The sequence below is a fragment of the Capra hircus genome, chromosome 22 (genome assembly GCF_001704415.2).
Source record: "Capra hircus breed San Clemente chromosome 22, ASM170441v1, whole genome shotgun sequence".
Lineage (NCBI taxonomy): Eukaryota > Metazoa > Chordata > Mammalia > Artiodactyla > Bovidae > Capra > Capra hircus.
In genome coordinates this window covers 14,178,478-14,194,119 of record NC_030829.1, presented here as the reverse complement: position 1 = coordinate 14,194,119, position 15,642 = coordinate 14,178,478, and the positions used below count along the sequence as shown (strand labels likewise).

Genomic DNA, 15,642 nt, shown 5'->3' with positions numbered 1-15,642 from the left:
ATGTTAAAAAGCAGAGACGTCACTTTGCCTACAAAGGTCTGTCTAGTCAAAGCTACGGTTTTTCCAGTAGTTGTGTATGGATGTGAGAGTTGGACCATAAAGAAGGCTGAGCGCCAAAGAATTGATGCTTTTGAACTGTAGTGCTGGAGAAGACTCTTGAGAGTCCCTTGGACAGCAGGAGATCAAACCAGTCAATCCTAAAGGGAAATCAGTTCTGAATATTCATTGGAAGGACTGTTGCTGAAGGTGAAACTCTAATACTTTGGACTCTTATGTAAAGAGCCGATTTGTTGGAAAAAACCCTGATGCTGGGGAAGATTGAAGGTGAAAGGAGAAGGGGGCAGCAGAGGATGAGATGGTTAGGTAGTATCACTAACTCAGTGGACTTGAATTTGAGCAAACTCTGGGAGATTGTGGAGGACAGAGGAGCCTGGTGTGCTGCAGTCTGTGGGGTTTCAGAGTCAGACACGACTTAGGCACTGAAAGCACATGTTCTCAGCAAGTGCTATACTTAGTCGCTCAGTTGTGTCTGCCTCTTTGCAGTCCTGTGGGCTGCAGCCTGCTAGGCTCCTCTGTCTATGGAGATTCTCCAGGCAAAAGTACTGGGGTGGGTTGCCAAGGTCTTCTCCAAGGGATCTTCCCAACCCAGGGATGGAACCCAGGTCTCCTGCATTGCAGGTGAATTCTTTATCGACTGAGCCAAGGGAAGCCCTCTTGGCAAGGGGGACCTTAAAATTAGAAAACATATAAAAATGTGAAATATGCATGAAGATCTGTTCATGTGCATGTTCTCCGATCTCTTTTCACTTCACCTAGTTGGGCTTCCCTGGTGGCTCAAACAGTAGAGAGTCTGCCCACAATACAGGAGACCTGGGTTCGATCCCTGGGTTGGGAAGATCCCCTGGAGAAGGAAATGGCAGCCCACTCCAGTATTCTTGCCTGGGAAATCCCATGGACAGAGGAGCCTGGCGGGCTACAGTCCAGGGGGTCACAAAGAGCTGGACACGGCTGAGAGACTACCACGCAGTCTTTCCTAGGTGTATTTGTGTTGGCAGTGGTATGAATGCCTAACAAAACTGTCCTTTCACCTTTATTTTTAGGATCTCTTATCTATACAGCTCCAGAAATTTTGAGGGGTACCGACTTCTCCATCACCAGTGACCTCTGGTCCTTGGGCTGCCTGCTCTATGAAATGTTTTCAGGTGATTACATTCTGGTTCAGTTTAAAATCAGAGCTGGACACACATACATAATGGTTACCTATGTAGTTTGAGAAGAGTTTGCCTGTAAGAGGTGAAAAAGCTGATTTTTCTAGATTTTTGTATATACTAATTTTTGCTGACTTGCTTGGTTGTCTCAGCACGTGCAGGTTTTTAGGAACTTTTGACAAGGAGGTATTTTTCATGGTAATCGTTTGGAATGTTGAAATATGCCTAACTGTTGAAAACTGATTATTAGTAGAACATCTTGGAAAGGTACCTTTGACTGTGAATTTTCAAATGTGTCCAGTGGCCCGTGCAACTCTTGGAATATGGTTATCCATAAGTGAATTTTGTATTTTTAGGATGATAAATTTTCAATTGCAGAAATATAGACAGTGTGCCTGGTATGTACTCAGCATTCAGTAGTCAATTATGCTATATATGTATATTTTTTCTATAAATTATGTAGTTTTGAACTGTCTGTAGTTGAGATTCATTAAGAATTATTGGTGGTAGCAAACTGTTTAATTTTGCAAATTTTCGTTTGATTTAAGGAAAGCCTCCGTTCTTCTCAGAATGTGTCTCAGAACTAATTGAGAAGATTTGTTATGAAGATCCTTTGCCACCTATTCCAAAAGGTAGGATTTCTTTTTTGCTATAAATGTAGTCGACTTACTACACGGACCAACGGTGCACTTTTATCCCAAAGTGTTTCTGTTGATTCATAACCCCTCAAATTTGTGTTTTCTGAATAATCACAAATTGATATTTTTAGAAGTGTTAGTCTTCCCTTTGCCATTTTTAAAAAGATGCTGAAATAGAAAGCAGAGTACTATTAAGTTCCCTCATTTAAAAATACAAATTATTTTGTCCTCCTGTATCAAAAGAAATCTGGTTTAAAGATTTAAAACTCAAACTTTTATGTCATTTTGGTGTGTTCATATGTCTATACCATTTACCTAATATGTACTCATGTCCCATGTAGTGTTTGAATAAGAACAAATCAAACATTTCTCAGTCTCTTATCTTGAGAAATCAGAATGCTACCCTGATAAGTTCAAGCATTTAAGCTCGATTTGGTTGCAGTATTTTAAAAGTATTGAAAATTTAATCATACAAATTGTAATTAATGTGTTTACCATTAACAATCTTAAGGAAAGAAAAAGAAGGTACAAACATAATAAGACACTTTGCTGCATTCCTCAAAAGATGTGACTCTTAAGACCCCAAAATGAATATAAGACTTTATGAAAAATAAGGTTGTGAGTTTTAAAAGAAAAAAGAATCCTCAACAATTGATGGGAGAAATAGGAATGCAGAATATTTTCAGTATCATCCTAGGTGAAAAAACCCCAAAAATCTTGATATTTTGAAAGGGGTCTATATTTCTTAAAAAGTATTTCTTTCTTTTTTTAAATTCAATTTTCATAGAAATCAGTTATTCCTATTTCTTATAATGATGACTTCTGATTTTTTACTTGTTTAGGTACTCACAGCTTTGAGTATTATTTTCTTGTATAAGTTAAAGATGTTTATGCAGGGTAAAGAAATCTGAGAATGAAGGTATCAAAGGTCTGGTCAAGAAAACCACTGGCGGCCCGAGGGTGATTATCTCACAGGAATCTTGTTCAGACTGTGGCCACAGTGCCTAATAGCACCTCTGTTTTGATGGGTTTGGTCATCGTCTTCTGGGCCACTTCTTTTAATTATAGACTGATAATTTGACCAAGGTGTGCATCTGGCCAATATAAAGAGATAGAACACTTGGAGGTGAATGGAATTTGACAGTATCATAATATTGTGATGTGTAATAAAGTGAGATTACAAGTACTGTAGTCGCAGTATATTATCAAGCAAAACTGGTTAAGAATGGCTCAGAAAATGAAACATAATTAATAGTTGAAGACATGGGTGTGAGCTCATGATCCTTACTGGGGTTGTAAAGAGAAAGTTTAGAGGTTAGTCAGAACTTAGTTTTTGAGATACATGTTTTATCGTGGTACAGGGACAAAGTTTAAAATTTTTGCTCCCCGTCTCCATTAAGTGGAGGCTTTATTGTTACTCATGTATTCCGTGTTCTCTTAAAAATAATTAATGTGCTTAAAATGCTATTATTATAATGTTGATGCAGGGTGTGTTTTCAGTTACGTAACCACTTTTCTTTCTTTTTTGGGTATTATTTTGTGTCTAGATTCTTCTTGTCCTAAAGCTTCTTCAGATTTTATTAATTTGCTTGATGGTTTGCTTCAAAAAGACCCTCAGAAAAGGTATGTATGGGTAATATTTTAACATGATTGAGCAGTGGAATCTTTTTTTTTCCTTTAGTGTACTTGTAAAATTGTACTGTTCTTATTATAGAAAGAACTGTTCAAATGATCTCTCCTTTTTTTGGGGAAAAAAAAGAAATCTGAGTCTGCATTGAGTGGCTGCTCTGTTTCTAGGTGTTTTTAATCAGGAGACATTTAAAAGTCCGTTTTTCTTCTAGTGTAGCACGTAGTTGCCTCATAGGTTGACAGATTTTCTTGTAACTCCCCAAATCCAAGGAGTACACTTCTTGTTTCCATTGTGAATTTCAGGCTAAAGCTGTCTTAGACTACCCCACTCTGGATGTGCTGTCAAGATACTTAATGTAATAATAACTAACAGAGCCCTATTTTAATGTGATGTGATTTAGCAATATGATATTCCTGTCATACTGGGAATGTCAAGTGACAGGTCACAGGCACAGTGTGAATCTTCTGTGTGGCAGGGATGGCAGAAAGTTAGAAATCCTTACGATACAGAGTAGGGGAGGGCAGAAGGGAGTAGGGAATGAAGGTTGGGGTCTCCCTGGCCTGGAAGACAAGGGAAACTAGATTCTGGTTCTCCCACTAGTTCTCTTGAGGTTTTCGACAAATGTTTGGGGTCTCTACTTCAGGGTGTAAAATGAATAAATTTAGTATAGCATGTAATGTATCAGCATTAAGTATGAGAGAAAGTATACAGAAGAAAATGTTTATACTTGGATAAGTTGTAAGACACTGCTGTACTTGCAATAGAATGCTTTTAGGATAAGTGTTACTTTGGATAATTGCCCAGATTTTTCGGGTAAGATATAAATATGCTTAATTAGGATACATTTTTATGTATTTATATTCCATATGAAAAACTTTTTTGCATAAATAGGACCACCCCATAACCTAGTTTCTTTATATATCTGCTTGGTCATTTTATTTTTTCACTTGGTCATTTTAAGTGGCTGTTGAATGTACATGCAATAATGTATGATAACAACATTCAGAGTACTTTTTTTTTTTTGAGAGTGCTCCTTGATTTAGGGTATCATATATACTGACTGCTTTAGTAAATTTTTTTTTTTTTTTAAGTAAATATGTTTTTGTCTCTCTTTGTTTTTGTTCACTTAAGAAGTTATCTCCTTTGAATAAGTTTCTTAAGATGGGGTTGCTGGCCAAAGAGTAATAAGAATATTAAAAATGTGGACACATTTGCTGATCCCAGGAACATGGGAAGGTTTATACTTCCAGCAATTTTAGAAAGCTCCTTCCCTCCTATTGTTAAATACAGTGGGCTTTGTTGATCTTATACATTTTTTGCTACTTTGGTAGATGAAAAAGAAATTCCATTTTATTGGCAATTTTAATGGTTAGTGAATTTTAGGAGCCGTTTGTATAAAAGGGATATATACTTGCGGCTGCCAATTCTTTATCGCTTGTATTTTAATTTCAACGAAAGTAGTTTGAGTTTCATTTCCTAAATTTTGAATAATTAGATATAAATTAGTATCTTTTTTGAATTTTAGGCTTAATCATTTTGAGTCTGAGTATACCGCAGGTATAATTGATCAGTAGTAAAACTTAATGCTTTGAAAGTGAGTCTAATTTTCAGATATAGCCTGAAGTCGTCTTAATGTGGGTGATCTAGTTAAATAATGTTTTGACTCCTAAACAGAAGAGTGACTGTGTGTAGTCATGAGGTTGATAATCTTGTTTATTTCTGGATGAACTTCTAAAAGTGAAGTTATAAAATTGGCAGGGCAGGAATAGAGATGCAGATATAGAGAACAGACACAGCTAGGGAAGGAGAGGGTGGATGAATTGAGTAGCACTGAAACGTGTGCATTACCATGTGTAAAATAGATAGCTAATGGGAAGCTGCTATATAACGCAGGGAGTTCAGTGGAGTACTCTCTGACAACCTATAGGGGTGGGTTAGGGGATAGGGATTTCAGGAGGGAGGGGACGTGTGTACTTACGACTGATTCACATTGTTACATGGCAGAAGCCATCACAATATTATAAAGCAGTTATCCTCCAGCTAAAAATTAAGAATAAAAAAACAGATAATAAAAAGGAATATGTGAAACAGATCTGATAGGTGTAACTAGGACATGTCCTGGGAATTCTCCATGGTAAATCATATTAAAGCAGATTTGAAACATTTCTGTTTTATAAAGACTGACTTGGGCAGACCTGCTGCAGCATTCGTTTTGGAAGGATGCTTTTGCTAGAAATGATCAGGACTCAAGCACTGAGGATTCCAGCGTCAGGTAAGTACAAGCTGATCTTTGTGTGTGGGGCATGGTTACTAAACACTTGGCCCATTACCATGATTGCAGCCTCAGTGATGTGAATGTCTGTGCTTTTCATAATAGAAAATCAGGCATTTGGTTAATTAAGGGTTGCTTAAAGAGCTTAGTCATGATGTTTGTGCGCTTGACTTTGCTCATTTTCTGGTCAATTGTTTATTCTGCAGACAGGGTTTTAGTCCTGTAGTCCTTAGCTCGGTTCACCTGGACGCCCACCTTGTCAGCACATGGTAGGATCTCATCTCCCTCTTTGAAATCAGGTGCAGTCCTGAGACTGGCTGTGGCTGATGAAACGGGAGCATAAGTGATGTGTTATTTCTGGGTAGAAACTCAAAGAGCCAGTGTGTGATCTGCTACATTTCTTTCTCCTGATGAGGTGATCAGGAACAAAATGTCCAGATGGAGTTGCCTTCAGGCTGGGTCTTTAGTGACCACGACGAGCATAGCTTTCCTGCCTGCCTATGGTGGCTGTGTGCACGAGTGAGATGTAAAGCTAGGAGATTCTAAGTCACCAGCATTTGTGAATCATGTTACCACAGCATAACCTAGCTCATCCTGATTAATACACTTCATTTTTATTATTAAGTCTTCTTAGCCCAGGACGCTTACAAAAGTGATGGGGTTTTGAAAAGAACAAGGTGAAAAGTAGATGAGGCAAAGTCCAGATAATCAACTTCTGCTCTCTCCACTTCATTCAGTGATAATGGTTGTTTGATTCTTAATTTTAATCTTGTCAGTTTAGTGTACTGGATAGAGAAATCTGAATTCTATATAAGGTCTCTCTCAAACTTTGGTTTCTGTGATCCACTGAGCTTCAGCTGTTTTCACACTTCAGGCTCTATGAAGAGTACAGAAACAGGGCTTGGGTCCTTGTCTATCAGTGTCAGCGAGTCCTAGGACACCTTGCACCTTAGTATGCCATCTTCCTTTTGATCTGTATGCCTTTTATTTCTTATTGGCCTTGCAAGGACTCTTTTTTAAGCATGGTAATGAATGAGGTAGTGAAAGAATGGGACACGACTGAGCAGCTGAACTGAGTGTATGAGGGGTGATGAGATGAACACCGTTGCCTGGTTTCTGATTTTAGAATGCATTCAGCCTTTCTGTATTAAGTACAGTGGGCTTCCCTGATGGCGCTAGTGGTAAAGAACCTGCCTGCCAGTGCAGGAGATGGAAGAGCCACGGGTTTGATCCCTGGATCAGGAAGATCCCTTGGAGAAGGAAAATGGCAACCCACTCCAGTATTCTTGGCTGGAGAATCCCCATGGACAGAGTAGCCTGGTGGGCTACAGACCTCAGGGTCGCAAGAGTTGGGTATAACAGAGCACACACACACACACTCATACACACTCACACTCACACTCTGAGCTGGAGGGTTTTGTAACTTCACCTTTTCAGTTGGAAACGAATGTTATTAATAAACGTCAAATGCCTTTTTGTATCAATAGATACGATCATGTGGTTTCTCTCCTTTAGATTCTCTTTATGGACTCTTAACATAAATTGGTTTTCAAATATTGAGGCAACCTTGCCTTCCCCCTGTGAACCACACTTACTCATGGTGCATGCTTCTATGTCTTGATGGATGTCTTTGGGACCAAGTGACAGGAGGAGGATGAGAGAGGAAAAGTAAGAGAACAGAGAGATCTGCCTCACCTTCTTGGGATCATAGCTCTCTGCTTAGAAAAGAGGATGTTCCTCCCGCAGGATTTTAGGCGTGGGCCAGAAGTGTGTGCTGCAAGATTACCTGGAGGCTGGGGCAGGACAAAAGGGAATAAGAACCAAAAACCAAACAAAACACTAGGGTATTTCCCCTGCTCTGACCCTTAGGGACTCCCTTTCCTGCTCCTTGGAACAGAAATGGAGGACTTCTCGTGGGGCTCCTTTGAGCCCAGGGCTGGCAACCCCGGAAGGGCAGAAATGAAAGGGAAGCTCATTACTGGCTCGCTGATCCTTCGAGTGCTGGTTTACTTCTCCTGTTGGCCTGCTGCTATTTATTTTTCAGGGCTAAATTTTATAGGCTTCTTAGTACAGTGCCTTGCACACAGTGAGTGCTCATTTTAGTTACTCAATGAAAAATACTGCCTTTCTAATTCCATAGTTTGGCCAAATGTCCTGTGCATCTTAAGTATCTTTGCCAGCCTCTTGTTCGACATAGAAAGCTAGAGAAAGCTCAGTAGTAAGCTTGATTGAGTTGAGTTTCTCTTGTTAAACAGCAGAAACATGGAATATTCTGGGTCCCAAGATGCCACGGAACTTCTGAAGAGCCCTCAAGGTGAACAAGCAAAGGGGGAGAAGAGTGGGCAGCGACTCAGTCACCCCTTCAGGCTGGGTGAGCTTGCGTTTGACCATGTTCCTGCTCCGAACACTGTTTCTGACAGTCTCTAATTTGTGTTGTCTGTCTCTTGAAATCTCTGTCTACGTCATGCCCTGCTCATATTTTTGTTCACTTGTGGATATCGTTTTACCTTCCTGCCACAGAAAATCCATCTGACTTGCGGCCTAAGAGTACTCTTGGGGGTCAGTTGAATGAGTGCATGTTTCTTCTCAGGTATGTAAAATACCAGACTGTAAGGACTCTATGGGGGATGAAAGCTAAATCTTCTTAAAGTGTCTTGTCCTGGTGGCGTACCATGTTGCACAGAAATAAAGGGCAGGGATAAATGCCACATTCCCATTTTAATCTCCTTGCAAGTTCCTATTCAGTGTTGGCCAGTGGAATGTAGACTTCCTTTTGTATTTGTAAAATTTCTAACCAAGCCACGTTATCTTTTCTGTTTATAAGGGTTAAAACTTCTTTATTTTGTACTTCTACTGCAGTAAAATTGAATTTAAAATTTCAGAAGTCTGGCTCCTTTATTTGGATAAATATTTACAGGAAAAAAAACAGGTTGTGCTTTTCTTTAAATGTAGTTTTATCTGGGAGGGAGGCTTAAACAATATTTGCAGTCATTGAAATAATAAAATCAGAATGGTATTTAAAGTGATTAGGCCAATGTATTTAAAATTTTAATAATGTGTAAATATTAAGTGTTTATAGGCTCAGCCTCATAGTTTAATTTCATGACATAGGAGTTATAGTAATAAACTAAAATTTCCTGATTTGTTTTACCCATATTTAAATATAAAGTATGTTAAATTTGTCTATACATCTTAGGCCTTTTAAGTTCAGTTAAAAAAAAATTTGTACAATCTCTGGTAAATTTTGTGACCTAAGTGAGTACTTGTTTAATGAATGAATACAAAGGCAGGTAAGTGGAGGAGAGGTGATATTTGGAAATTTGAAGGAATTCATCACCAAAATACCATAATGATTTAAATGGAAGAATTTCTTAAAATGCCAAAAAACTCAAACTCAGAGACCCGGATGTAATGGAGTGGCCCCCAGAGTATGGCATCCATTGATAAGTGTGGGAGGAAAATCATTAAAAACAGATGAGGATTATAACTTGTTGCTTAAGTAGGTACCCAAGTAATTTACCAGTTCAAACATTTTATGAAATAAAGTTATAAACATTTTCCATGCTCTGTAGAATATCTGAGCTATTTTATTAATGTAAATCCTGCCTAGATCAGCAGACATTAAAAAAATATTTTTTAAGCTTCTAGTTAAAATACTGTATATAGCATGCCATGCCATGCCCAGCTGATCAGCTGTGTCCAGCTCTTTGTGTCCCCATGAACTGTAGCCCACCAGGCTCCTCTGTCCTTGGGATTTCCCAGGCAAGAAAACTGGAGCAGGTTGCCATTTCCTACTCCAGAGGATCTTCCCAACCCAGGGGTCGAGCCAGGGTCTCTTGTGTCTCCTGCATCGGCAGGCGGACTCTTTACCTCTGGTGCCGCCTGGGAAGCCCCTTGAATAACGTTAACTGGTGTGCATTTTTCAGTTCCCGTCCCACTCCAAGAACCAGCACCGCAGTGGCGTTAAGTCCTGGTGATGCTGTGACTCAGAGTTCACCACAGAAGACTTCTCCCGTGACCAAAGTAAGCAAAGATAGAATGTTTAATTTTTTTCCTTATGCAAGATAACAGAGACTCACAAGAATAATTGCAAGTTAATCTGTGAACTATGTTTGTAATTGCAAGACTTACAATTAAGTCATCTTCCTTGATTATCACTGGTTTTTCTAGTAAGTACTCTTAAGAGAGAGGTGCTTCATAGGTGTTTTCTTGATAGCAGCTTTATTGGGATGTAATTGACACACCATGCAATTCACCCATTTAAAGTGTATAATTCAGAGGCTTTTAGCATACTCACAGAGTTATGCAGTCATCACCGCAGTTAATCTCATCATCCCGCGGAGAAGCCCTGTGTGCCCATTAGCAGTCACTGCTGTTTTCTTCCAGTTTCTCTAACATTTTGCCTAGAGAGGCAACCACTAATCTGCTTTCTGTCTTTATAAGTATGCCTGTCCTGGATATTTCCTTTAAATGGATCATGCAATTTGGGATCGTTTGTGACTGTCTTTTTTTACTTAATGAAATGTTTTTTAAGATTCATCCAAGTTGTAGCATGTTATTAGTACTGTATTCCTTGTTATTGCTTGATAGTATTCTGTTATATATACCACAGTTTATGTTTCCATTCATCAGTCTGTGGACACGTGGGTGGTTTTCTTTTGGCTCTTCTGGGCGACGCTGCTATGAACAGTTGTGTACATTTTTGTGTGGGTATGTATTCTATGCTACATCATATGGTAACTCTTTTTAACCTTTTGAAGAACCACTGAATTGTTTTCCAAAGCAGCTGCACCATTTTACATTCTCAGCACCAGTGTGTGAGGGTTCCAGTTTTCACATACTTACCAAAACTTGTTACTGCCTGCCAGTCAGTAGATTTTAAAATTGTGGTAAAAAAAAAATACATTACATAAAATTGACCGTTTTAACCACTTTTTAGTGTGAGTTCAGTGGCGGATAGTGCTGATACAGTCACATTGTTATGTAACCGTCAGTACTACGCATTCCCCACATTCCCCCAGACCCTGACAACAACTCTTCTACTTTCGGCCTCTGTGAATTTGCCTAGTAAACTTACATTAAGTGGAATCACACAATATTTGTCCTTTAGTATCTGGACTATTTCATTTAGCATAATGTCTTCATGGTCCATCTATCTCGTAGCATGTATCAGAATTTCATTCCTTTTTCAGGCTGAGAAATATTCCATTGTGTGTTTGTAGCAGTTTATTCATTCATCTTTCAATAGACGCTTGGGTTGCTTCAACCTTTTGGCTATTGTAAACAGTGCTACAATTGTCTCTCTTTTATTATAGCCACTCTAGCGGGTATCAAATTAGATCTCATTGTAGTTTTGATTTCATTTCTTCATTGGCTAATAATACTGAGCATCTGTTGGAGTGCTTATTGGGAATTTATGTCTTCTTTGGAAGAATGTTTATGTAATCTTTTTGCCCATTATTGAGTTGTAGGAATTCTTTGTATATTTTAGATATATGATTATAAACATTTTCTTCCATTCTGTAAATTGTTCTTTCACTTTCTTGATGGTGTCCTTTGAACCACAAATGTTATTAATTTTGCTATAGACCAAATTATCTTTTTTTGTGTCTGTTGTGGCCTGTACCCTTGGTGTCGTAACTAAGAAACAGTTGCCAGCTCTCAGGTCATGAAGGTTTATTATTTCTGTGCTTGTCAGTCTGCAATCCATTTTGAGTTAGTTTTTGTATATGGCATGAAGTAAGGAGGTCCATCCAACTTTGGTTTACATGTGGATATCCAGTTGCCTCAGCACCATTTGTTTAGAAGGCTCTTCCTTCCCCATTTAAATGTCTTGGAATTCTTGTTGAATATTGTGCTTAGTCACTCAGTCGTATCCAACTCTTTCCAACCCCATGGATTGCAGCCTACCATATTCTTCTGTCCAAGGAATTCTCCAGGCAAGAATACTGGAGTGGGTAGTCATTCCCTTCTCCAGGGGAACTTCTGACCCAGGAATAGAACCAAGATCTCGTGAATTGCAGGCAGATTCTTTACCAGCTGAACTACCAGGAAAGCCCAAGAATACTAGAGTGGGTAGCCTATCCCTTCTCCAGGGGAGCTTCGTGACCCAGGAACTGAACAGGAGTCTCCTGCATTGCAGGAGGATTGTTTACCAGCTGCTCTATCAGGGAAGCCCTGTTGAATATTAATTAACTTAAAGGTTAATTTCTGGACTCTCAGTTCTATTCCACTGACTCTTTCCTCTTGCTAGTAGCACAGTGTCTTGGGCACTGTGACTTTTTAGTAAGTTTTGAAATTAGGAAGTATGATTCTTGACTTTGTTCTTTTTCAAGGTTTTTTTTTTTCCCCTTGGTCTATTCTGGGTCTCTTAAATTTCCATCGGAATTTTAGGATCAGTTCACCAGGTTTTGAAAAGAAGCCATCTGGGATTGTGAGAACAATTATGTTGAATATCTAGGTCAGCTTGGGGAGTATTGCCATGTTAGCAGTATGAAGTTTGCTTCCACGGATATGGGATCTCTTTCTACTTATCTAGGCCTTCTTTAGTTTCTTTCAATCATAGTTGTTTTGAATGCAGACATATTCTGAATTAACTATTTTTCCATGTTATCTCTTATTGTACTTTTTGCTTGGTAGATATAACTGCTTTTAATTCTCGTAATTTTTATGTAATGGGAAATGCATTTGAACCGTGTGAAACTTAATTTTGCATTGAAATGAAAAGGTAAAAGCTTATAATAGAATCTCCCTGGGCTAATACGTGTTCTGTTAAATGTGAGCTATGGAATCAGCGTAAAAGTAAAAGATGCACTCTGAAATGTGATAAATGTTGAATTTCTTTTGCCAGATGTTTCTTGTAGAGGAGTGTATGTAATCATCTTATTGAGAATATTCAAGCACTGATTATAGAATTACTATAAGGGAGCTTAGATTTTTTAATTCTTTGAATGCTACCTGATGCTTTTTATTCAATTACAAAAATTTTAGAAACCTTGGAAAATGTAGAAGAGGACAAAGAGAATAAAAAACTTCTTGTAATTTAGTTACTACCTAGAGTAACCAATGATTACATTTTGATATACTGCTTTTGATTCTGTACATGTATGTTCACTTTTAAACAAAGGGACATAATTTTATAAAAGATTTTTTCATTTAATAAGTAAGACCTGATTGTACCTTTTGATTAATTTATTCCTGAGCGTTTTATTTAAGTTTATTTTTTGCTACTGTCATTGATATATGGCATTTTTATAACCTGTTTTTGTACATACGTTCACTGTATATGTATGAAATTAATTTTTACATATATAGTTTTCTAATTGGTCTACTTTATTAATTCTTAGATTATTTTAAAAGTTTTTCAGTTGATTTCATCTTGGGTTTTCTTTTGAGTTTTTCTGTTTTGAAAGTCTGTGTTCTTAAATTTTTTTAAAACATTTTTTACAATAGTTCCTTCTAATTCTTCATGAGTCTCTAATGTACTGTCTTCTAAGTTGCAAAGTGGTGGTTGTGGTTTCCAGGAACTTTATTAGCTAATTATTCTGTCCTTTACCTTAGTTTTGAATAGTTTATTTTTCTACTTATTTTTCACTTTACTGATTTGATTTCCTGGTTATCAGTTTGTTGGTCAGAGTTTCAGTGGACATTCTCAATACATAAATCCAATTTTTTTTTTTCTGATGTGAAATACTTAAGGCAATAGCACTAGGAATAAAAATTGAATTTAAGAAGAGCACAAAGAAGCATCTCGAATAACTGAAGGGGAACATCTAGTTATTCGTTTCCATTACGTATCCATTCCACTTTGGGATTTATAAAGATATAGGCGTTTAAAACCTACTTCAGCCTGGAATTTTTTTACACTGTAATTTAAGCTTTATATTGACTATTTGGTAAAGCAGAAATAAATTAATTTTTGGTGGGTAAAAGATAAAAAACATGCTGATAATTGTAAGATCAGTTTGCCTCTTCATAGTTGAGCACATCAGATTATAGAAGAGCTGTTTCGTAGCTCTAACCAACCTTTGTGGTGAACACAAGCAAGTCAGCTACTTGCTCTGAGCTTTGTTTTTTTCACCTGTAAAAACAGGAATAATAATACAGTAGATATAGGGTTTTTGTGAAGATCAGATGAGGCTGTGGAAGTGTTTTGAAGAGCAGTGGAGATCCATCAATACAAGTGACCTTTTTCAGTGGAGTCTACTTAGCATGTTACTGACTCTGCCTCTTAAAGCTCTTCACTAGTCACAGAAACATGGGCTTCCCAGGTGGCGCTAGTGGGAAGGAATCTGCTTGCCAGTGCAGGAGATGCAAGAGAGGGGGGTTCAGTCCTTGGGTTGGGAAGATTGTTGGAGGGAAGGGCACAGCAACCCACTCCAGTGTTCTTGCCTTGGAAATCCCATGGACAGAGGAGCCTGGCAGGCTGCAGTGCATAGGGTTGCAGAGTCAGACACAACGGAAGCGACTGAGCACGCGCAGTCACAGAAACGGCCTAATTCTTGCTACTCTTCCAGATTGCAAGTGGCCACCTGAGTCAGCAGGATCTGGAGTCCCGGATGAGAGAGCTTATCTACACAGACTCAGATCTCGTCATCACCCCGATCATTGACAATCCGAAGGTGCGGAAAGACCCCAAAGGCACCTGAACACCCTGGGGCTGGAGTCTGGGTGACATTTTCATTCCCCAGTCTTAATCTTCTCCCCTGATTCTTGTGGTTGTCTGCTTTTCTTTCTGTCTTGCCACGTGCCCGTACTTAGATGAACGACTGCAGACATTCTCCCTGATGGTGTGTGGTGAAGGCACGTGTCAGTGAGCAGCGCTCCCCGGCTGGGGTGACGGCTGATCACAGAGAGACCATAGCTCTCATAGGTGGTCAGGATTGCAGGGCAGGTGATGGCGAGAGACGGGGAGCTGTGTGCAGCTTCTCTTAGTGTTAATATTGTACAGGAACATGGCATGGTTAGTAGAGCTAGGGGCCGGCATTCATACAGTGCTCGTAACTGCTGAACTTGCTCGAATTTTATCACTTGTACCACCGGTGTCCCTTTTCTGTGCTGGGATCCCACGTTACATTTGGGATCTTTTGCCTCCAGTTGGTCCCTGGACCCCATGGTCTGGGGTAATTGCTCACTCTTTCCTTGTCTGGTATGATCTTGGGCTTCTCTGGTGGCTCAGACGGTAAAGTGTCTGCCAGTAGTGAGGGAGATCTGACTTCCATCCCTGGGTCAGGAAGATCCCCTGGAGGAGGAAATGGCAACCCACTCCAGTACTCTTGCCTGGAAAATCCCCTGGATGGAGGAGCCTGGTGGGCTACAGTTCATGGGGCCTCAGAGTTGGATACGACCGAGCGACTTCACTTATGATCTTGATACTTTGAAGAGTACTTTGTAGAATGTCCCTCAGTTTGGGTTTGCCTAAGCATTTCTCATGATTAGAAATGATGTTATGCATTTTTTGGTGAGAATACTACCAGCAAAAGTTTTAAAAATGCTCCCTAGGGAGTTTTTGGAAAAGTTAGACATAGAAATGAGGGTTTTAAGTTAAAAGTGTCACAATGAACTCCCCGTCCCCCAGCTAACCCAAACTCATGGATCCAACTGCTACATGTGGTCTTCATTTTGCTTGAGAAAACCATATGGTCTTCTGTTCAAGACCTCAGCCCACCTTCCAGCTCTTCCATAAATCCTGACCTCATCAAACCTAAAGTCCTTATTGATTCTCTAGTTTCTTAGAAACATTCCCCTGAAGTCTGTAATTGTGTCCTGCCATTTTTGCATTCTAAGATAAATATCTCCTGATTTTTCTGCTGTTTAACAGAGGTTTGTCTTATCTTTCCAACCACAGTGCCAGCTCTCTGGCAGTTGGATCATGGCTTCTGTGTGTTTCTCTCC

At 39.1% G+C, this 15,642-nt stretch overlaps 1 protein-coding gene across 3 annotated transcripts in view; it reads left to right on the top strand.

The window, feature by feature from the left end:
* Window positions 1–15,642, top strand: part of ULK4 (unc-51 like kinase 4) — a 498,780-nt gene that overhangs the window by 27,107 nt on the left and 456,031 nt on the right. For 2 of the 3 annotated variants that reach the window (XM_018066892.1, XM_018066891.1), the window contains 8 exons: window positions 1,101–1,202; window positions 1,757–1,840; window positions 3,394–3,469; window positions 5,656–5,748; window positions 8,004–8,119; window positions 8,269–8,338; window positions 9,675–9,771; window positions 14,265–14,369. In XM_018066892.1, the coding sequence (XP_017922381.1) occupies window positions 1,101–1,202; window positions 1,757–1,840; window positions 3,394–3,469; window positions 5,656–5,748; window positions 8,004–8,119; window positions 8,269–8,338; window positions 9,675–9,771; window positions 14,265–14,369 (743 nt within the window). The remainder of the gene's footprint in view (window positions 1–1,100; window positions 1,203–1,756; window positions 1,841–3,393; window positions 3,470–5,655; window positions 5,749–8,003; window positions 8,120–8,268; window positions 8,339–9,674; window positions 9,772–14,264; window positions 14,370–15,642) is intronic. The other variant, XM_018066893.1, reaches the window with a different exon arrangement.